Consider the following 22,843-nt stretch of genomic DNA (forward strand, 5'->3'; position numbering starts at 1 on the left):
GATATGCCGGAGGTATCAAGATCAAAGATTAAACAGTTCCCAGAAAAGCTATGCAAGCCATTATGAGGAGGCGTCGACCTCGAGGCAGACCTAGGACAAGGTGGCTGAATCAAATTCAGAATCTTGCCTTGGAACGCCTTGGGATCGAACCCGAATATTTTTCTGAAGTGGCGGAGGATCGACACGTGTAGGTTGTTAATTTGGATGTCATGGACTCGCGACCTCAACCAGTTGGAATGACTACACTGAGAGAAATTCGAAAGAGTTAAAATAACATTCCGGAAATGTTAATTTTACCCTGCAGTATTAATCCAAAATCGGTGTAAATATTACCCTATTTAGGTGTATTAGGGGTTAAAGTGACCCTTTTTCATGTTAATTTTACCCTTAAAAAGGTGTAAAATTAACATTAAAAAATGTTGATATATTTTTACACCTAAAACGTGTTAAAATTATGAGGAAAAAAAGTTAATCGCACCCTCTTTTTTTCTCAGTGTATTAATTCGTTTAAAATGTTTTACACCAACTTTTAACTGGCTTTTCCTATATTCAATTCTAAGCAGTTTTAGGACAAATTGCGTGAATTGCTGAACATGAAATGTTTGTTTAAGTGTTCAAACTTGTGAAAATTCTAAATCATTTAGAAAGCAACTAATTTTGAAGAAGCATAAAAGTCACATGTTCAAACATTCCATAAAGCTCAGATGTTTTGTTATTCTTTTTTAATTAAAAAATAATATTATTTTGAGAACAGATGATTTAAACTTTAAACTCAATGAGTTTATCGGAAAAAATCGAAACAATAATTAAAATTAAATAGTGCGATGAATCTGAAAATGATTATATAATCCAAATCGATTAATAATTGCAGAGTTGGCTTCATGTTATATGTATTTAATAATCTGAATGGGTTATTAAGCCTTCTTCAAAGACTCATTGTACTTTAATTTTAGATGTTACTTTATGTCTCTCTCTCTCTATAACCCAAAGAGTACAAAAAATCCTTGAATAAAATCCTATTAAGAATATTTTTACGTAAGAACATTTTATGAAAGGACTGAAATTAGAGAAGCAACGAAGTTGTCATACTTAAGTTCCATTAAATGTGTCTCAAGTGACTTGCCTTCGCAAAAAAATATTTACTAGAGGATCTTGGGGCGAAATGTGCCTATATAGTTATTTTGTTATTTAGAAGTCATTGGAAGACCTGACAAACAACTTTGCTGAATAAGATTTTTCTGCAAATCTGAGGAAAGGTGCTTTTAAACCCATTTTCTAAAAGTTGATTTTGTGGAAGTTCTCAAAAATTTTAGGGTAAATCACAGAGTAATTTGTAGGATTTTGATTCGTTTTTTGTTGTAAATGAAATAAATCACTGATTGACATAGTTTCATAAGAAACTTGAGCCTCTGCAATTTTATTGTAGACCGATTTGTGATAATGACGAGCAAAATGTGTTTTAATTTGAATAAACAGTTTTTATTAAGAAGAAAGGGCAGAAAAGGCGAACTGGAGACAAGTAAACAAAGTACAAGTATATGTTATTTAGTGTGAATTTGTTATCTCGTGTCTTTTGGCACATTTTACCCCAAAAGGTCATTTTTGCGAAAAAGATTTTTGAGAGTAAAACTCTTCGGGAAATCCCAAAAACGGACTTGAAATTTATATTCAGCGGATCTAAATTGGTAAAGGCCCTGTAGTCGGCCAGTTCCGCAACTCGGCCAGTGAAGTTATATATTCAATTTAGTTAGATTTGGTATAATATGGTGTAACCGGTCTGATATTATAAGGTCTTATATTATAAACCTTATAAACAATGCAAATCAGTGAAAATATCATAAAAGTGACTACAAAACGTTAAAAAAAAATGGTTCAATAAATCTACTGGCCGAGTTGAGAACCAGGCTGATTATAGGGTCTTTACGTTATTTAGATAATACTCACTAATTCCTATTTTTTAAAGGGAAGTTAGTCAGAAAAGGATATCTCCTGTAAAGAAAGTGTTTTGAAATTAAGATATATCTATATATAAGAATACAAAATTTTATGTTACTTTTTTAGTGCTCGAATGCCTTAAAACTATTAAGATTTAAAGGGAATCTGTTGCAAGAATTTGAAGTCTCGGCCTCTTTTACCTTGGGATATCGTTACTTGCATCAGCAATTGTAGTACCTTCACTGAGAGAAATCCGAAAAAGTTAAAATAACATTCCGGTAATGTTAATTTTACCCTGCAGTATTGATTCAAAATCGGTGTAAATATTACCCTTTTTAGATGTGTTAGGGGTTAAACTCCCTAACTCCTTAACCCTTTTTTACGTTAATTTTACCCTTAATAAGGTTAAAATTAACATAAAAAATGTTGATATATTTTTACACCTAAAAAGTGTTAAATTTCTGAGGAAAAAATGTTAATCGCACCCTTTTTTCTCAGTGTTTACTCGGTATTTATTCAGAAATTTTTGTATAGGCTGTGTGTTTCCATACACTGAGAGAAAAACGGGGGTGCGATTAACTTTTTTCCTCATAATTTTAACACTTTTGAGGTGTAAAAATATATCAACATTTTTTAATGTTAATTTTACGCCTTTTTAAGGGTAAAATTAACATGAAAAAGGGTAACTTTAACCCCTAATACACCTAAAAAGGGTAATATTTACACCGATTTCGGATCAATACTGCAGAGTAATATGAACATTTCCGGAATGTTATTTTAACTTTTTCGGATTTCTCTCAGTGTGTTTTTACAAGGACAGGTATAAATCATGATGAAGTTACGACAATTGCTGGTCCAAATAAATATGCATCAAATTTTAAAATTTTCAACTTGGTAATTTTTGTTCCTTGTTGCTTTATCTGCCTGAATTGCTTTTCTGTTTGTTACTTCAGCTTTTTTTTGCTCCTTTTTGATTTTGGTACCCTTATAATTTCGCGTCCAAGGCGGTTTCCATGTTTCCTCCCTAAGCATCTGATGTGGGTGGATATAGAATTGAGTAGGATGAGTTTTCCGCAAGGTAGAAAATGTCAATTTCCTCCTTGGCATTTTTATGTTTTGGGCCAGCAATGAATTTTCCTCGGAAAACGAAGAAAATTTTCCTGAAACTTCTCTTTATTGGATGTCCAAGGGAAAACGGGAAGTTCAGAATGTGTTATCAACTACCCACAGAAAATCACTGATGTGGTGAGTTGTTGAAAATTGAACTTTAGAAATAACTGCAAAGCTCCAAAGTATAAATGAACTTTGTACAAAAGGACACTTCAAGATTAAATTTTATTTCCAACAAGATGGTATTGAAATAATATTATTTGAAAACGATTCTCTATTGCAGTATCTTTGATAATCTTGGTAGTTTTCTGAAATTGTACAAAAATTCTACAATGACAGACAGAAGATAACACAAAAGGGGTAATTTAGTAAGAAAATGCATAGCGGTACTCCGGGTACTTGTATTCGTGACTTCGATTTTATACTCTAAATTGCATTAGATGTTAGGATAATATAAACCGTTTTTATCCTATTTGTTATTTATTTTCCTTATTTCATTTTCATAAAGTCCTTCAACAATTTTATTTACAATTTAGTAGGGAAGTATGAGATTCTTTGAACTGAACACTACATTTAAGAAAGATATAATATATTGAAAATAATATCAAAAGTATTCTTTTTTTCTTTTTTTATCTTTATTTAAAACCGAAGTACATGAATTAGGAAAATGGCCAAAAATCTGTTCAAATATATGCTTTGTTTTAAACAAATTTCTGGAGTATCGTTTTAACATCTATACTGAGCGTGTGCACATTTAAGTATGAAATTGTAAAAAAAAACTTAGAAAACAAGAGCACATTATAATCACTTCAATCTTAATTAACTGAAAATTTATTTATGTAACTGAAAATAAATTTTATTGAGCATAAAAATATAATTTACAATGCCATGTGGGGAGAAGTGGGGTACTTTTGAATTGGGCCACCTTTGAAATTGACCTTTTATTTCATATTTTTAAAAGGAATTGAGGCTTACCATAATGTAGGTTTAGAATTGGTTTGCCGAGTTAAATATCATGGTAAAGTCCACTTCCTTTGAAAAATAAAAGAAAAAGCCTTATTTAAAAGTTACTCAAATTCAAAAGTGCACCACTTCCCCCTATATACAGTGAGTGTCAATATTTTGTTGCCTAATGGATGTTTGAGAAAACAAGTGAAAAAAATGATAGAAAAAATACTTTTTCAAATTTTTGTAATTTGCCATTTTTAACCTAAATTATAAATTATCAAAAAGCAGATTATTTTCTATTATTTATCATAATTTTAACCTTAAAAATGTACAAATCCACCATTTGCCTTTCAAATGAAATAAACTCAAAATGTAACTGGCTTACATTAAGTTAGTTGCATGTTTTGACCATTTTGAATTAGTTTTTTAAATGAGGCAACAAACTTTTGATTTTTCAAAAATGACCAACTTTTGGAAAACAATTATTTTTGATATGAAATAAAATTATTTTTTTTTTTTTGAAAAATATAAATAATATCTAAGGATTACAGGGAACTCATCTGCAAAAAGAAAAATTTGAAAAAGTATTTTTTTCTATCATTTTTTTTCACTTGATTTCTCAAACATGCATTAGGCAACAAACTATTGACACCCACTGTATGTTAAACTATACGCCATTATTGTCTATTTCATTTGGATGCTTTGCTGAAAGCCATTTTACTCAAGTTCGTTTTACAAATTCAATTTTAATGTACTGTCCGAACTCTCACACATTAAAACAAGCTTGTCACTAACTTTTCTAATTTTAGAACCATCTTTCAATCTCACTTTAAAAACCTTTTAACTGTTCAAAACTACTTTTCAATACTTTAAATTTTAAATGATCCTTTTAGTAGTACTCATTAATCAGAAATTTTAAATGAGAAAAATCCTCAAAACTAATTTCAATTTAACAATGAAACTTAAAATTCTGAGAGCAGAGAATTAATATGGATATATGATTTTTCACTTTTTGCTGATATAATTAAAAAAAAAAAAAGAGTTGGAGAGATGGCGGAGATTCAGCCGCGTGTTCAATATTTTGTCAGTGCTGAATTACAAAAGCTTGCCTACAATAAGTTAAATTGATTTAAAGAGGATTTGGATTACACTCATTAAACAGGACCAATATAAATGCAAATTGTTAATCGGCAAATGCGCAAATGCATTATTACAGAAAGACATATACATATATGAAACATATTGTAATCTGTTTTATTGATAAGGTCTAATTTTGAGTCTATTTAGTGACAATACGTACCTATATTTATACTTTTGTTATTTTAAAGCATTATATAAATAAAATGGATTGATCTGGCAAAATTCGAAACGCTGGTATAGCTTAGGATTGTGGTTAACCCCAATTCGTGAGTGAATTCAAGCTTGATGCGATAAATTTAGTTTGAAAATAACAAATAGTCTCATTCCGTGCTATTTTCAGTCGATATAAAATTATTCTAAAAAGTTATGTTAATCACACTAATAAACTCATCCTGGCGTAAATTTAATAATATAAATGAAATAACACGGTTTGAGGATACACATTCAGAAATAATTTTGAATTGATTGTTGTTGTTTACTAACGAGCAATTTAAGTATTTTATTAATTCCGGTAAGCGTCAGGGGATGGAGGAGCTAAGAAAAAATCGGTTTTTTATAAAGTTTTCGGCTCGGGCTCCAAGCCTTACTCATCATTAAAGGCCCCTACACATTATAAAGGGATACTAAAAGGCCATTAAAGGAATTAAAGGCCATTAAAGGAATTAAAGGCCATTAAAAGGATACTAAAAGGTAATGACTAAGCAAAAAAAGAATTGATTTGACCACTGAGAAAGGCTTGGAGTTGGAGCCGAAAGCTTTAGGAAAAACCGTTTTTTTAGCAGCTCCATGCCCCGACGCTTACCGAAATTGATAAAATTTTGTATTAAATTTAGCGATTTTTCATTTAAAGATTATAGTGATCATTAATTATTACCTTCCAGTATAAGAGAAAGTAAGGCGTGTCGATCAGTTCTTTTAAATTTAAAAAGAAAAAAAATTTTAGGGGGTAAATTCAGAAGAACAAATCAAAAATCTTCCTTATATTATTAACTAAAAGCTTCATAGAGCTGCTTGCAATGGCTATTCCATGATCAATGGGATTTAATGTTGTCCTACTCTCGAATTTACTACGAAAATTTGTCGTATAAGATTGTCATACCACAGAATTCCTTTCCAATTTATAAATTTCAAGGCCTTTCAACTAAATTCATTCTTAATTAAATCGGTTGAGGAATAAGTGCTCTAGAGCTAGAGTACTTTAACTTTGACCTTGAAAAACTCAAAATGATGAATTATCCGGTCATATGAATAACATGGAGGAAATGTTATTCTAGGTGACATCAAAAATGCATTATGATTTATGTTTCTCATACTTATCAATTTCTCATGATTCTCATTTTCACCGTACTTGTCATAATTGCTCTAAAATGTCCGTACTCATTACGTATGAGGTGAACATAAGTTTGTCTATATTTGTTTCCAAAATTATTAAATAATTTTCCAAAATATTTGTCCCTATCAACAAGTATATGACAAGGTAAACTAATCACAATTTCATATAGTTTATTGCTTTCAATACACTTCCTAATTACTAGAATTCAAATTTTGATTTTCAGATAATAATGCTTATTATTGTAAATTTTACACTATTGCATTAATATGAGAAACTTGGAAATGTGACTCATAGCCCTATTAAATATTTAAGCAAATTGTTCACAGTATTTAAATTCAAACAAAGTTACATGTACTCCATCCATAATTTAAATAAATCAAATGTTTGGTGAGCTTGAAAATTCTGGATAGAAATGTGATATTGAATTTTGTCATTTTCATTAACTTTGCAAATTCTCGATCAAATATCACATTCGATAATCTCTATGGCAAATTAAGTCGAATGAAATTAATATTTAAACAAATTTTCTGGGTTTCTCTTTCTCAATAAAACAATGTTTCCCAATAGACAAATCATAGATTAAAATTATATGAATCTGAGGTATTTTTCAATCTTAATTTTACCCCAATAGGCCCAATAAAAATTTAACAGATCGTAAATCGTAAGAAAAGAAGAATTTAAAAAACATAATAAAAGCATTGTGACATCTCTGGATTTTCAACAATTTCACTGAGAAAAAAAAAGAGGGTGCGATTAACCTTTTTTCCTCAGAATTTTAACACTTTTTAGGTGTAAAAATATATCGACATTTTTTAACATGAAAAAGGGTAACTTTAATCCCTAATACACCTAAAATTTACACCTATTTTGGATCAATACTGCAGGGTAAAATTAAGATTTCCAGAATGTTATTTTAACTTTTTTCGGATTTCTCAGTGTTCTAAATTATATTAAAAAGATATCTAGGACTAATTGCATTCCAAGATCGTCCTGTATAATTTATTGTTGATGACAAAGTAACTAAGGGGATTGTCAGGAAAGCTCTTGGGGTAGTTTTGTATGTTTATTTAATTTGAAATAACTTCTTTAAATCAAATTTCAAATTTGAAAAGCCCTTTTTCACGAGAAATTTTGAATATCATAATTTTCTAAAACCAAAGATAAAAAAATACAAAACATAAAAAAGTACTTTTTTCGATCGTTTATAAAATTTTTACTGAAAAAAAAGCATTATTTGCATATCATATTGTTGAAATTTCCTTAAAATTATTTAAGCTAAAAAAACTATACTGTCTGCAGTATTTTGAGAATTCTTCTTTTAAAGTATTATCTTTAAAATACTAAAGCAATATAATAAAACTATTATTATTCAAATGAGTTTTAGCGCTTCTTAAACACCGTGCATTTTCATATGAAATTATGAAAAACGGAGAATTTATGAAGAAAGTGTGACAAAAACAGGTGGTAAACCGTTCCATACTTTAGTAAATACTCGATTTTGTGACTTAGATGATGCATTATACCCGAAAAGTAGCTTCGCATCATTTCCTAGATACATAAAGTTGTTTAATAATTCAACTCACGGGAAAGAGCATTATCTTTACGAATTCAAAGATTTCAGAAATTTTCCTATGCACAATTTATTTTTGAACTTAATGGTCCGCAACCGATTTATAATTCAGACGAAAGATTGCTCAAAATGGCTTAAGGGGTTACGTGGATTACGCTTACTAAAAAAAAAACAGCATATTTCCTTGACATCTTTTTTTCAATATAATAAAACAAATATTTAATTCGTGCTCTTAAGCATATAAAGGATCAACATTTTATCTATATTTTCTGAAATTTTCAATTCTAAAGTTTAAAAATTCAGCCATTGGGACCTGATTTTTGGTGACTATGGACAAGATTTCTCAGAGTATACTCATATAACGTGAAAAAACTAAACATTTCCTATTAGCTGATGAGTTAAACTTGTATTTGACCAATAGATTTTTTTTAATTTTTGATCTTTACTTATTTTACAAGACAAAATCTAGTGTAAAATACATCAAAAATTGTATTTTTTGTATAAAATGCTGCTAAAAATTCAAATTTAAGTTAAGAAAAATCTACCGCTCAAGTACGAGTTTAACTCATTAGCTAATAGGAAATTATGTAGTCTTTTGACGTCCGATGTATATATTCTGACTGAGAAATCTTGTCCACCAAAGAGTATGTTTTTTCAAAAAAAAAATTATCCGAAAGTCAGGTCCGAACGACTGATTTTTTAAATGAGTTCAAATCTTACAGAAGATTCCGGATTCGTCGGAAAGTGCAGTTACTCTTAGAAAAGCGGCAACTCTTTCCAAAGCTTTCGGCTCGGTCTCCAAGCTTTCATCAGTGGCTGGAGCATAAAGAGAGCCTTCTTTATTTTCTTTTCTAGTAAATTTTTCTTTCTTTCTTCTGTACAACAATTTAACACTTACTCGAATCAATAAGGAGTTTCCAGAGTTTTTATCTATCGATTTTGACGATACCTAGGCTCTTTATAGCCCTTTAGTCTACCTGACAATCTCAACTCCAATTTTTTTTAAATTCCATAATTAAATTGTAGAGAATCCTATGTCTTTATCTTCGGATAAAAAACCCTTCAGGCGGCATTTATAGCGGGGACTTTTGATTCGAAACTGTTCTTTCGAAATAAAAATATCTCACTGAGCTTTCTCGCCGTGTCATTTTGCCTACTCTCAGGTACACAAAATATCGCCCTGGGCTTTCTCTCAGTGACAATTGGCTACCTTCTGGCGCACAAAATATCGCACTGAGCTTTCTCAGTGGATATTGCCTAACTTCTGGCGCACAAAAATAACTCTTCGAAAGCTCAATCAACTGTTTTTTGTTATTGATAAATATAAAGTGCTGTCCATGCAGATTTTTCAAGAGTTTTCACACCTTTCAGCAAGGATATCTTTAAAAATGCCTTCAAACAACGCAAATATTCTCTTTGTTTGCAAAGAACTAGTTCGTTATTTCTTAGCCATAAGATAGATCATTATTAAGCTCATGAAGTGCGATGAGAAATAGTAGATCAGCTTTTTGCAAACAAAGAGAAAATTCGCATTTTTTGAAGATTCACTCTGTGCGAACCATGCCTACATTCCCCTAATGCATCTCATTAAACTATCATTTTCATTATAAGTATTATATTATCTTCTTGTATTGATAGATGTTCAAATCATATCCGAAATGGTATAAAAAAGGGTGCCAATAGGTCATAATACGATTTATTGAAGTGCCAATAGGTGTTCTTCCGATCCTACGACTCATTTTTTGAGCAATCCCAAAAATAATGGTTTTGAATAGAAAGGGCATGTTTGGGGGAAAATGAAGGTAATGTGAATGATCCTTTGATCGACTTTTGGGGGGTTTCTCAAAGGTCCAAAGTCACTATCTCTAACCGTTTGTCCTCTATTCTCAGTAACGGACAGACGGACCAGACAGATCAGACTAACTAAAAGCATGGCATCATTTCTAAGAAATTGTCTGAAACGCTAAGATATATTGAGAAAGTGGTTCTCAAGGAGTGGAAAAGTAAATACTTAATGCTTAGCACTTAAATACTCGTTCTAATATTCGAAATATGAAATGAAGGCTGGTTTTTCTTTTAGAAAACTGGCTTATATTTGTCTGAAATTTGTTGATTTTCCCGTATTGAAGGACATTCAAGCACCTTTCCATTCAGATGAAATGGTCTTCCTTATTCCTGACTAATAAATTCAGGACTTATGGTTACTATGGCGGTAAACCAAACAGGATTTGCTAAGCTTCGAGTTTGTTTATTGCCGTTTTGTACAACATTCTCATGGTCTAATTTAAAATTCATATCTGAAATAGCCTCATCCAACCCTAGCGATACATTGTGCTCTTGGAATTGCTTACAAGTGCAGGAAACTCGAGAAAAACTCCATTTAATACGAAATTATAATAATTGAACAATTTCAAGTTTTAAAAGAAATAATAGAAAACTATTCCACAATTTTATAGAATTTAAAACCAAACTCTTTCAATGGTGCGCAAATTTTTTTATATCAATTTTTTCCTGTTGCACAGAGGAAAATAATGCCACACTTCTGAAAAGAACTTTTCTCGATAATTTTTGCATGATGGAAGTATTTCTAGAGCTTCCAATAAAAAGGTCCTTTTTTATAGCAATTACATACAAATGAAACTGATTATTTTCTATTCTATTTTTTTTTTGCAAAAAAAAAACTAAACTCTTGCTTCTCCTGGAGGATTATAAATTACAAAAAAAATCACAATGAATAAAAAGGAATGTGGAAAAAATTGACCTCACAACATGAGAATTTGAATGATTGATGATACTCCTCTTAACATACTTCACTGTCAAAATGTTCACAAAAACGAATTTTATTCCTGCTGAAAGTGAGTGTTTTATTAGATTTATGAAAATTGTCCATGAGAAAAGTTTAAGAACAAAATATAGAATTGTCTTCCAAATGAGCTTAGTGAAAAATTACTTTTTGGACTTTCAATAAACCATGAAATGCGTAAACATGGTGCCTGTTGAAATCTAACGAGGAGTGTGAGAGCAAAAAAAAAATTGGAGGAAATTGTATAAGAAATTGCTCGAGTAAAATTTCCAAACTTCTTATCAGAATCATTAATATTCTGTGTGATTTTCTTGCATGGATCCACCTCAAAAGTTAGTATACTTAGAATTTCTGAGCAATGGAATTTCTTTCAACTTTCCAAGTCATCAAGTGGAGGTTTACAGAATTTAGAAGACATTGGTCCAAGACAAAGACAAAGTAACGAATATTTAATTGAATTTTGAAATGAAAAGTTTAGTTGGGCAACTCGTGCAAGCTCTCTCAGAGTAATATTCTCTAAAAATCATTTTACACTCTCTATGGGGAAACTTTTAATCAATAGAATGGACAATAATCGCGACAAACATTTTCATTTTAGTTCAAACTTTTCCCTGTCTCTCATAATTTTGCCGCCCGCCGTAACAGTAGGGATGAAAACAAATTACATAACTCTGCAGATATGTCGTGATTTTTATATTACTGCTCGAACTCAAAAGTGGAGCAATATTACAATTTTCTCGATTTTAGGTTACCATAAATATCTCTAACGGTAACCTCCTATAAAGTTTATGTATTTATAGTGTAATTTTGCAAATTTTAAGTTCCGAGAAAAATTACATTCAACTATTTATACTTTTGCTTAAACTCAGAGGCTGAACGGTATGAGACAGCTACTTGGAGTTTTCGCAACTTATTTTCTTTTTCATTATGAACCGCTTATTCCGGTGCAGGCTTGAGAATCTAATTTAGACCACGACATTTCCTTATTTATAAACATTTTAGGTAGATGTTTGCGATTGATCTCGAGACATTTCAAGGCAAGATTGTCAAACTTCTTTGGCTAAATTGTTCTAGATCTGCTCCCGTCGACCCCTCTTCGCAACAGCTTGTATGAAATTTCTAAAGATATTTCTTCTTTTCATTTCGACGACTCAAAATATAAGTCGAACAACTCGATTTTTTGCAAAAATCGTTTTTTTCGCTTTTTGGATACTTCTTTATACTCTCTACCTTCCCTGTGAATATTATACTTGAAAGACAATTATTTTTAAAGTTATAGAGATTTTAAATCTCAAAAATCCTACACTCTGCATGTAAAATCTCAGCTTCAAATCGCTCTCTCGTAAAATTTTCATACTGAGAGTTATTCGTTTCTTATTCTAAGCGGTCGATTTTTACTAATTACAGTGCAACAACAATAGTATACTGCAATATTTTGAAGGATTATTGTTGAATGCAGGAGCTAAGATTAGATTTTTGGAAGTTCGGAGGATGTGTCTGTAGGAAGTATGGGATTTAGTTGGAGGTGTTTGTCTGCTGGGTTGAGGAGAGGGAGGGAGTGAGAGAGGCGAACGGAGAGACGCGAACGAAGAGAGGCGAACGGAGAGAGGCGAACGGAGAGAAGCGAACGGAGAGAGGCGAACGGAGAGAGGCGATCGTGACGGCTGTCAGTATGAAAAGTGTATTGGTAGAAATAAGACGCGAATTTCTGTCCAGTTATTGAATAAAATTGATTTGTTGGAAAGTATTAAAGACGTTTAATTTTGTTGTTCAACAATTATAATTAAATTTTTATAGTTAAACTAGCAATATTATTTTGAAAACTTTGAGATCACCAGACACGTCATGCCTATATATTGAATTGGGTGACCATCAAATGTCGGAAGCCAAAATCCTGAAAGTCAAATCCCGAACGCCAAAATCCCGAAAACCCAAAATCCCGAACGCCAAAATCTCGAAAGCCAAAATCCTGACAGACATAATCCCGAAAGTTGAAATCCTAAAAGTCAAAATCCCGAAAGGCAAAATCCTAAAAGTCAAATCCGGAACGCCAAAATCCCGAAAACCCAAAATCCAGAAAAGCCAAATCTCGAAAAGCTAAAACCCCGAAAACCAAAATCCTGAAAGTCAAATCCCGAACGCCAAAATCCCGAAAACCCAAAATCCCGAACGCCAAAATCTCGAAAGCCAAAATCCTGACAGACATAATCCCGAAAGTTGAAATCCTAAAAGTCAAAATCCCGAAAGGCAAAATCCTAACGGAGAGAGGCGATCGTGACGGCTGTCAGTATGAAAAGTGTATTGGTAGAAATAAGACGCGAATTTCTGTCCAGTTATTGAATAAAATTGATTTGTTGGAAAGTATTAAAGACGTTTAATTTTGTTGTTCAACATAAGGTCCTTCGAGACCCAACATAAAAATGTTTAAGTCCACTCCAAAAACGCAGAAAAAACGCAAGAATGCTGAGCGTCTCCGGTCAATTGAAGAAGCCAAAAAACGCAAAATGGCGGAATTAGAGCAGCTCGAAAAGCTTAAGGAAAAGCTTGAGGCGTCAGATGATGATATTGAGGGTGAAGCAAGTGAATTTAACGAGGAATACGAGATTTCAGAGAAAGGAGACGATTCTACAACCAACGAAGAAAATGAGCTATCGATGCATATTGCAAATATGTCCACAATTATCGCCAATCAAGAAAAGCAAGTCAGCAAGTTCATCGCACGTCAAGCCGTAGCCAAAGAATTGCCAGATTTCAACGGCGACCCTGAAGAATGGCCATTATTTTATGCCATGTTTCAACAAAGTTCTAAGGATGGCGATTTCACAGCCACTGAAAACACCATGAGATTGGCCAAAGCACTGAAAGGAGATGCACGGGATAGAGTAAAAACCCTCATTGCTACAGCAGCAGCACCAGAAGACATCATAAACGTGTTGCAGTCGCATTTTGGACATCCAAGACAAGTGATAAATCGAATGATGGCTCGCATAGCTTCAACACCAGACCCAAAAGATGGTGATCCAGAGAGTATTGTCAAATTTGCAACCATCGTAGAAAACTTGTCGTTTGGATTGAAATGGCTGGACAAAGGACGTTATATGGACTCTCCATGGGTGACAAATGATATTGAGAGAAAACTATCTCCAACCATGAGGATGCTTTGGGCAATGAGGGCCAAAGAAATTCCAAATTACTCTGTGACGGATCTTGCAACTTGGCTGAACGACCAATCGAAAATTTCTTTGAATATTTTGCCAGTGACGTCACTCTCAACTCAATCATCAACTGGAAACAAGCAGAAGACAAAGGAACATACACGAACACCAAAAATACGCAGTGCAGCGGTTATGACGACCCAAATTGCAACAAAGAGCTACAAATGTGCAGTGTGTGAGGAAGGTCATTATACGAATGAGTGTCCAAAATTGAAGGAATCCACGGTAAAGGAGCGTTACAAACTTGCAAAGGGTCTCTGTTGGGGATGTTTGGGCCGAAACCATCGCTTAAATACCTGTGTTCGCCGCCGCACTTGTGGACTAGATGGATGTAAGCGAATGCATCATCGCCTGCTGCATGGAACAGAGAAGTCCGTTAAATTTGAAGACGAGAAAAAAGAAGACGACGATAAAACAGGTAAAAAATAAGATATAAGACTATGATCATTCAAGACAGAACGTAAAACTAAAATTGATAACCTTTGTTGTGAATTAAAAATTAAGATTAACCTTTAAACAAAATAATGAAGTAAAATTAAAATTAAATTGGTTGAATTTTGTACTCAGTAAATTACATATTGGAATTTAATTCTTTGAAATTTTTATTGGATTTATCTTGAAAGTTTAAAATTTTGATTGAATTAAAATTATTACTAGTGATCTTTGGCAATGACTCATTGACATGTGAAAAAAAAAAAAAGAAACTATGTAAAGAAACAATAAAACTGAAATAAAAAAAAATGTTTCACAGATACTAACACTAAGGTTTCAAACAATCTGAAAAATATGGAGATCCCTGTGGATGTGACCGATCCATCAGGACGAAAACTACTCACAATGGAAGGGTTATTTTCAAAAATTTCCGGTGAGTCTTGGAAAACTATCTCCATGGGAGAATTTCAAGTAATTGTGTGTTTATCATAGGTGAGGCTGAAGAGTCTTGCAGTTCAAAGGGTACGCTTACGGGGGGAGATGATGGTGTCCTTTTCGGTAAGCGTAAAAAAAAAAGTGAAAAATTGAACACACAATTTTTGAAATTGTAAAACTGGTCTTATTTAAACAGGTATACCGATTACTAATACAAGCCAAGGTACGACGACTGAGATCGTCAGTTCTGATGAAAAAACAAGTGGTGAGTAATCGGTTATACGGGTGATTCGAAATCTAAAGTGTTAGTAGATAAGGTTTTAAAACGTATTTTAATGTATTAGGTGTGTCCTTGTTCGGAGCATCTGATTCTGAAAAAAGAATGTTTAATGAAAAGAATGAAAATACTCAAACGTCATCTGAGTCATGTGCCAAAGACCAAAATCATATTCAGGAAATTTCTTTGGTAGAATTTCAGTCCAAAGGAAGGCACACAGCATTTGCCGGTGCGTCTCAGTGTCAAGCAACAGTAATGCTCAGGGTGTTACCAGTAGAGATTGCTGCTCCTGATAAGAGTAACATTGTTAGAATTCTGGCTTTACTGGATTCTGCTTCATCAGTTAGTCTAATTGATGGTACTTTAATTCGTCGATTGGGCGTATTTGGTACTCAGGCCTCCATGGAACTGATGTGGTTGGATGGTTCAAGTAAAGAAATTCACAGCACCACGGAGGTAACACTTGCAATAAGAGGAGTATTTCCGGGTGCTAAATGGTATGAGTTGCGAAATATACGAACCATGTCCGATTTGATCTTGCCAGAGGTGCGTGTGGATAAAGAGAAATTGATTAATCAATTTCCCTATCTTAAAACAATAAAATTTTCTGGATTTTCTAACCAAGCACCTCAAATTCTTCTTGGTGAGGATAATGCTTTCCTTATCGCCACTCATGATCTCATACATGGTCCTCTAAAGGATCCTGTAGCTTCAAAAACTGCTTTGGGATGGGTAATTAGTGGCTCAGATGGGGGGAGACGACGTCACCCCGAATACACTCATATGTCGAGAAACACGAATAAGAGTGAAATTCACGAGCTCACTGAAATTATCAAGACATCCTTTAGTACAGAAGATTTCGGTGTCAAGGTCTATATCGAGAAACCCAGAAGTCAGGAGGACAAATATGCATTATCAATTATGGAATCAACGACAAAACGTGTTGGGCAAAGATTTGAAACAGGTCTTCTTTGGAAGGACACAGATGCACCACTACCCCAGTCTAGAGCAACTGCGTGGCGTCGTCTTAGACAAATTGAAATGCGCATGGACCGAGATGAATCGTTTAAAACGGATTACACAAAAAAGTTTGAACATTATATAGACAGTGGCTATCTTGAGCCAGTAGAGTCACCATCAGAACAATCAAGAAAGGTTTGGTATTTGCCACATTTCGGCGTGACAAATCCTAACAAACCCGGGAAACTTCGACTGGTGTATGATGCGGCAGCGAAGGCACATGGGATATCTCTTAATGATTGCCTATTGAAGGGTCCCGATTTGATGAATAACCTGCCTGGAATTCTGTTGCAATTTCGTAAAGGACAGTACGCTTTCGCAGGTGATATTCAAGAGATGTTTCATCAAATAGTGATTCGAGAACAAGATCGTGATGCGCAACGTGTTCTCTGGCGGGCAGACAAAAGAGATGTTTTTCCACAGGAGTATCGCATGCGAGTCATGACATTTGGAGTAGCATGTAGCCCCGCATTAGCCGCCTATGTTAAGGACAAAAATGCTAAGGAGTTCATCGATCGGTATCCTACAGCTGTAGATGAAATTATACGAAAGCATTTTGTAGATGACTATTTGGGATGCACAGATGATGAAGAATCCGCCATTCAACTGATAAATGAAGTCATCAATATACATAAGCAAGGAGGATTCAACATCAGAAACTTTATTAGCAATTCCCAAAAGATCTTGAGTGGTCTTCCAAAAGAATCATGCCGTGATATTCATGACAAAGATTTAGACATTGAGAGTAGTTTTGAGAAAATCCTCGGTGTGTGGTGGAATACAGAAACTGATTGCTTTACATTCAAAGTAAAGATAAATTGCATCCAGCAAGAAGTAATTGAAGGAACAGACTTGCCCACGAAGCGAGAAGCACTTCGTATCTTAATGTCAATTTTCGACCCCTTGGGTATGATTGCCCACTTTATCATTTGCGGAAAAATTCTTCTACAAAAAATCTGGAAACGCGGTATAGAATGGGACGATGAGTTGCCATCTGATCTTGGAGATGAATGGAGGAACTGGTTAAAGCAACTTTCCTTTTTACCTCGTGTCTCAATTCCGAGATGCTATTCGGATTTACGTTTCCGAACAGCTTCAGTAGAACTACATGTTTTTGCAGATGCAAGCAGTGAGGCCTTTGCTTCTGTTGCATACTTAAGATTTGTGAAAAACGGACACATTCATGTGAGCTTTGTAATGGCTCGTACCCGTGTCGCACCTATAAAAGGATTGACCATTCCCAAATTGGAATTGCAAGCCGCTTTGATGGCTAGTCGTCTTTCCAAAACAATAGAACAATACATTGATATTACTGTTCATCGGAAGGTATTTTGGTCTGACTCTATGGTAGTGTTGGGTCAGATTCGAGGAGATCCTCTGCGTCGCAATGCCTTCGTCGCGAACCGAGTAGGCGAGATAAATGAACTCACAAATCCTGAAACATGGAGATACGTGCCCAGTCAGTTAAATGTAGCAGATCAAGCCACAAGAGGGAACGGCATGGTGGAATTTAGTGCAACATCAACTTGGTATCAAGGCCCGATATTCTTGTGGAAAGATGAGAACCTTTGGCCGGCTGCACCCGGTACTCAGGACACGAAAATGGATGAAAACGAAGATGAGTTGGATTTTGAAACGATAAACGTTGTGACCTTAGATCAGCCGACAGCATCAGATGACGACAGGTTGCACGAATCAGTATTGGATCCGGAAAATTATATGCGTTGGGATCATATGCTAAAAGTCGCCGGTTATGTGTACAAATTCATTGATGCCTGTCGTCAGCGCCGCAGAACTAATAACTTAATAGAACCAAACGGAAAAATATTTCTGACTGCCAGTGACTACAAGGGTGGCGAGAGATGCATAATTCGACAGACACAACAAGAATGTTTTCATGCAGAATTTGAGTGTTTGGTACAATCACGTACATTGGAGAATCACGAAAATAATAGACACGTAAACGCTAAGCTTTCAAAGAAAAGCACCATCTATAAATTGAATCCAGGTTTGGATGAGAACGGAATAATTCGTGCTTATGGTAGGATTCAGATGATGCCACGAGCTAGCGAAGACTTCAAAAATCCTATCCTGCTTCATGCAGGAAATCGGGCAGTACAGTTAATGTTGACCCATTATCATCAAGAACTTGGTCACTGGGGAACTCCTTTGGTGATGGCAGAGTTACGACAACGCTTTGAAATTATTACCGGAAGGAAGGCATTAAAACAAATTCAAATGGATTGTATCACATGCCAGAAAGCACGATCACAACCGAATGTACCAATTATGGGCCAAATTCCTGAGGAACGTCTGTCTGCATATGTACATCCATTTACTCATACTGGATGTGACTTCTTTGGACCCCTTTATGTCAAAACAGGGAGAAGTGAGGTGAAACGATATGGAGCAATATTTACCTGTTTGACGACCCGCGCCATTCACTTAGAATTATGTGAAAATTTAACTACGGATTCCTGTATACTAGCTATCCGTCGCTTCATGGCAAGAAGAGGGGAACCCGAAACAATATTATCCGACAATGGAACGAATTTCAAAGGAGCTGAAAGGGAAATTCGTCAGTCTCTGGCCGAAATCAAACATGATGTCATCACGTCGACTCTTGCGAAACGTCAAGTGACTTGGAAGTTTAACCCTCCTCATGCACCCCATATGGGTGGGACGTGGGAAAGACTGGTAGCTCCTGTGAAAAAGGCAATCTCGCTAGCGATCGGGAGCTCCAAACACCCTCCAAGTCAAGAAGTGTTGCAGACTGTGTTAGCAGAAGCTGAACATCTAGTGAATTCACGTCCGTTAGCTGAAGTCAGCGATGCAAATGAAGTCCTTACTCCCAATCATTTTCTGATCCACCGTCAGTCTGGACTACAAGCACCTGGAACCTTCACCGATCAAGACCTTGTACTTCGAAAGGAATGGCGTAAATCACAACGTCTCACTGACATCTTCTGGAAGAAGTGGCTGCAGTTCTACACCCCAACACTGACACATCGACCCAAGTGGCACAGCAACAACCCAAATGTCAAAGTTGGAGACCGTGTTATGATCGTAGATCCTAATCTGGAGCGTAATACGTGGCCTGTTGGACGAGTAGTCGAGTTGTACCCCGGGAAAGATGGAAAAGTTCGAGTGGTTCTGGTCCGAACTGAAGATGAGCATAAAGTGTTTAAGCGACCAGTAGCGAAGTTAATCATCCTCAGAACTCCCAAATTGCTCAACGATGAATTGAAGCCGAAAGATCGGCCCAATTCGGGGGGAGATCATGTTGAATGCAGGAGCTAAGATTAGATTTTTGGAAGTTCGGAGGATGTGTCTGTAGGAAGTATGGGATTTAGTTGGAGGTGTTTGTCTGCTGGGTTGAGGAGAGGGAGGGAGTGAGAGAGGCGAACGGAGAGACGCGAACGAAGAGAGGCGAACGGAGAGAGGCGAACGGAGAGAAGCGAACGGAGAGAGGCGAACGGAGAGAGGCGATCGTGACGGCTGTCAGTACACCGAGAAAAATTTGGATGGTATTTTCTACAAATCGTGTCTTTAAATTCTACTGCCTCAAAAGATAGTAGAAAATACCATCCTCCATAGATACTTTCCTTTAGAATCTACCATCTTGACATTTTAAAATTTACTATCCTATGGATAGTAAATTCTAACAGCCGGATGGTAAAATCTACTATCCTCCTTTAGATTTTACATTGACCTCTCTTAGATTCTAATATCCGGGAAGTAAATTTTACTGGCCGCATATTTGATGTTAAAATTTAACTGGAAGACAGTAAATTTTAACGGAGGATAGTAATTTGGATTGAAATTACTATCCAAGCCAATAAAATTTGCCATCCTGCTGTTAGAATGTCATTTTGGAATATCGTGTGTGCCGATGCAACGGTTCCCGATATGCTTTGAATACATTATAGCAATTCGTGGCGCAGCTGGAAGATGCTGGACTGTCATCACAAAGGTCGCGTGTTCAAATCTCGGTTGAGTCGTCAAAGTTGGAAAAAGATTTTCACGCATCAAAATGGCTTAAAATACAGAGAATGTCATCCAGGAAGGGCCCCAAGCCCTCAAACAATGGCCAAAAATCAATGAAAATAAGGAAAAATAAATTTTTCCGACATTTTTCATTCTAATATCCGGCTAGTAAAATTTACTATCCTGCCAGTAAAATTTACCATCCGGATAGTAAAATCTAATATCCGGGGATATTAGAATTTACCATCCGGCTATTAGAATTTACTATCCATGCAATAGATTCTACAATTTTTGACAGTCCAATTTAATATCGCGTTTGCTGGGTGACTTTTTTACTATCCGGCCATTAGAATTTTGTATGGAGGATGGTAAATTTTACCATCCACATTTTTCTCGGTGTATGAAAAGTGTATTGGTAGAAATAAGACGCGAATTTCTGTCCAGTTATTGAATAAAATTGATTTGTTGGAAAGTATTAAAGACGTTTAATTTTGTTGTTCAACAATTATAATTAAATTTTTATAGTTAAACTAGCAATATTATTTTGAAAACTTTGAGATCACCAGACACGTCATGCCTATATATTGAATTGGGTGACCATCAAATGTCGGAAGCCAAAATCCTGAAAGTCAAATCCCGAACGCCAAAATCCCGAAAACCCAAAATCCCGAACGCCAAAATCTCGAAAGCCAAAATCCTGACAGACATAATCCCGAAAGTTGAAATCCTAAAAGTCAAAATCCCGAAAGGCAAAATCCTAAAAGTCAAATCCGGAACGCCAAAATCCCGAAAACCCAAAATCCAGAAAAGCCAAATCTCGAAAAGCTAAAACCCCGAAAACCAAAATCCTGAAAGTCAAATCCCGAACGCCAAAATCCCGAAAACCCAAAATCCCGAACGCCAAAATCTCGAAAGCCAAAATCCTGACAGACATAATCCCGAAAGTTGAAATCCTAAAAGTCAAAATCCCGAAAGGCAAAATCCTAAAAGTCAAATCCGGAACGCCAAAATCCCGAAAACCCAAAATCCAGAAAAGCCAAATCTCGAAAAGCTAAAACCCCGAAAACCAAAATCCTGAAAGTTGAAATCCCGAAAAGCCAAAATCCCGGAAGCAAAATCCTGAAAATCAAAATCCCGAAAGCCATAGTCCCAAAAAGCTAAAACCCCGAAAACCAAAATCTTCAAAGCCAAAATATCGAATGAGCCGAACTTTCGAATGGGTCAAAATCCCGAAAAAAACAAAATCCCTAAAATCCAAAATCTTGAAAAGCTAAAACCACGAACGCCAAAATCCAAAAATCGCCAAAATTCCAAAAACAGAAATCCCGATCGCAGAAATCTCGAATTCTTAAAAGTGTCTTACATACGCGATTGCAGGAGCAAAAGAGAAATTTTCTGTAATTTTGTCCATTGTCCCCAAAACTTCAGTTATCTCCAAATTATTGAAGAATGTCTGGTTCATCCATTAAGAACTGAAAAAGACACGGAGCTGTCGAAAGCTCTGGAGAAGAGGTAGATTTTGTCTTTGGGGATTTCGACTTTTCGAGATTTCGATTGAAATTTTCTATAGTAGTGCGAAATTTTTAAATTGGTATTACCGTGTAACGTAATTTATTTTTAATATTAAATTATATATAATATAAATATTATTTTTTTAAATTTTAGTCCTTGTATACAACAATTCTTTTGAAAATTGCTAAAGAAAAACTTTATCTTCTATTTTAAATTTTATATAATAAGAAGCAAAATGAAAACCCCCAGCTTTCCTTTTTGACAATAGATTCCTCAAATGAATATTCTAGAAAACAATACGCACAATAAAATTTCAGGACAAAAAAAATCTAGTGTACTACGAAGTCTTTCCTGACTCGTCTCCTCATTCAATTTGTACAATTGTTTTGTCCCTGATAACAGTGTAAAACTTTTATCAAAAAGAAAGTATTTTTCTTAATAGATTAATAATGTTGCTTTAATTCATTTATTTATTTAAGTAGAAGAGTTTTATTTTGACATCACGACAAAACCAACTTATTTTGCCCAAAACCATGACCTAATTTGATATAGCACGTATTAAGTAATTTAACAATTATTTGGAAATTATTTAGAAAGACAACGTAAATTTGAAAAATTTTACTGAAATATTATTTGTTTAACATTTCAAATTTAAACTTTTAATTCGTGAATTTTATTATAAGGTCTTACGGGTCTCTCACAGTACGCACAAAAAAAGAAAATTAAAAACAAAAACTAATATTAATCACATTTTTTTATATTTGTGAGATTTAAAGGCCTGTAATCACATTTGGCAATTTAATTTCATACCATTTTGAGATAGATTTCTAGGGCATGTTGAACATGATTTTATCCTGTACTATGCGTTATTTTTCCAAAATATTATTATGTCATTTATTCTATAGCATATGGTGATTATTTCTATTGCTTTTGGGATCAATTTGATGGTATTACAGAAATGACTGCATTTCATTTTGTTGTGGCATGGAACAGAATGGGATACAATCAATTAAAAAAACATAGGATAAAATTTATCGTAAATTGGGAAAAACCTCATAATATAAAAAAACAATTGAAAATTAGGAGGAAATTAATATCTAAATAGTATAAAATAAATTACTTAATA

The 22,843-nt window shown here is 34.4% G+C and overlaps 2 protein-coding genes across 4 annotated transcripts in view; both read left to right on the forward strand.

Moving 5' to 3' along the window:
- Nucleotides 1-22,843, forward strand: part of LOC129804565 (uncharacterized) — a 102,191-nt gene that overhangs the window by 40,791 nt on the left and 38,557 nt on the right. The gene's annotated exons all lie outside the window — the stretch shown is intronic.
- Nucleotides 12,045-15,282, forward strand: LOC129804566 (uncharacterized). Of its 2 annotated transcripts, XM_055851962.1 has the most exons (3): nt 12,045-14,919; nt 14,979-15,044; nt 15,118-15,282. In XM_055851962.1, the coding sequence occupies exon 1, from the start codon at nt 13,260-13,262 to the stop codon at nt 14,481-14,483; it is 1,224 nt and encodes a 407-aa protein (XP_055707937.1). In that variant the 5' UTR covers nt 12,045-13,259; the 3' UTR covers nt 14,484-14,919; nt 14,979-15,044; nt 15,118-15,282. The 2 variants fall into 2 exon arrangements, with proteins under 2 accessions (XP_055707937.1, XP_055707936.1); XM_055851961.1 differs by having other exon boundaries at nt 12,045-15,044.

The sequence above is a fragment of the Phlebotomus papatasi genome, chromosome 2, assembly GCF_024763615.1.
Source record: "Phlebotomus papatasi isolate M1 chromosome 2, Ppap_2.1, whole genome shotgun sequence".
Taxonomy (NCBI): Eukaryota; Metazoa; Arthropoda; class Insecta; order Diptera; family Psychodidae; genus Phlebotomus; species Phlebotomus papatasi.

Coding starts and splice junctions, on each gene's coding strand:
- LOC129804566 (XM_055851961.1), top strand. CDS start 13,260: ATGTTTAAGTCCACTCCAAAAACGCAGAAAAAACGCAAGAATGCTGAG.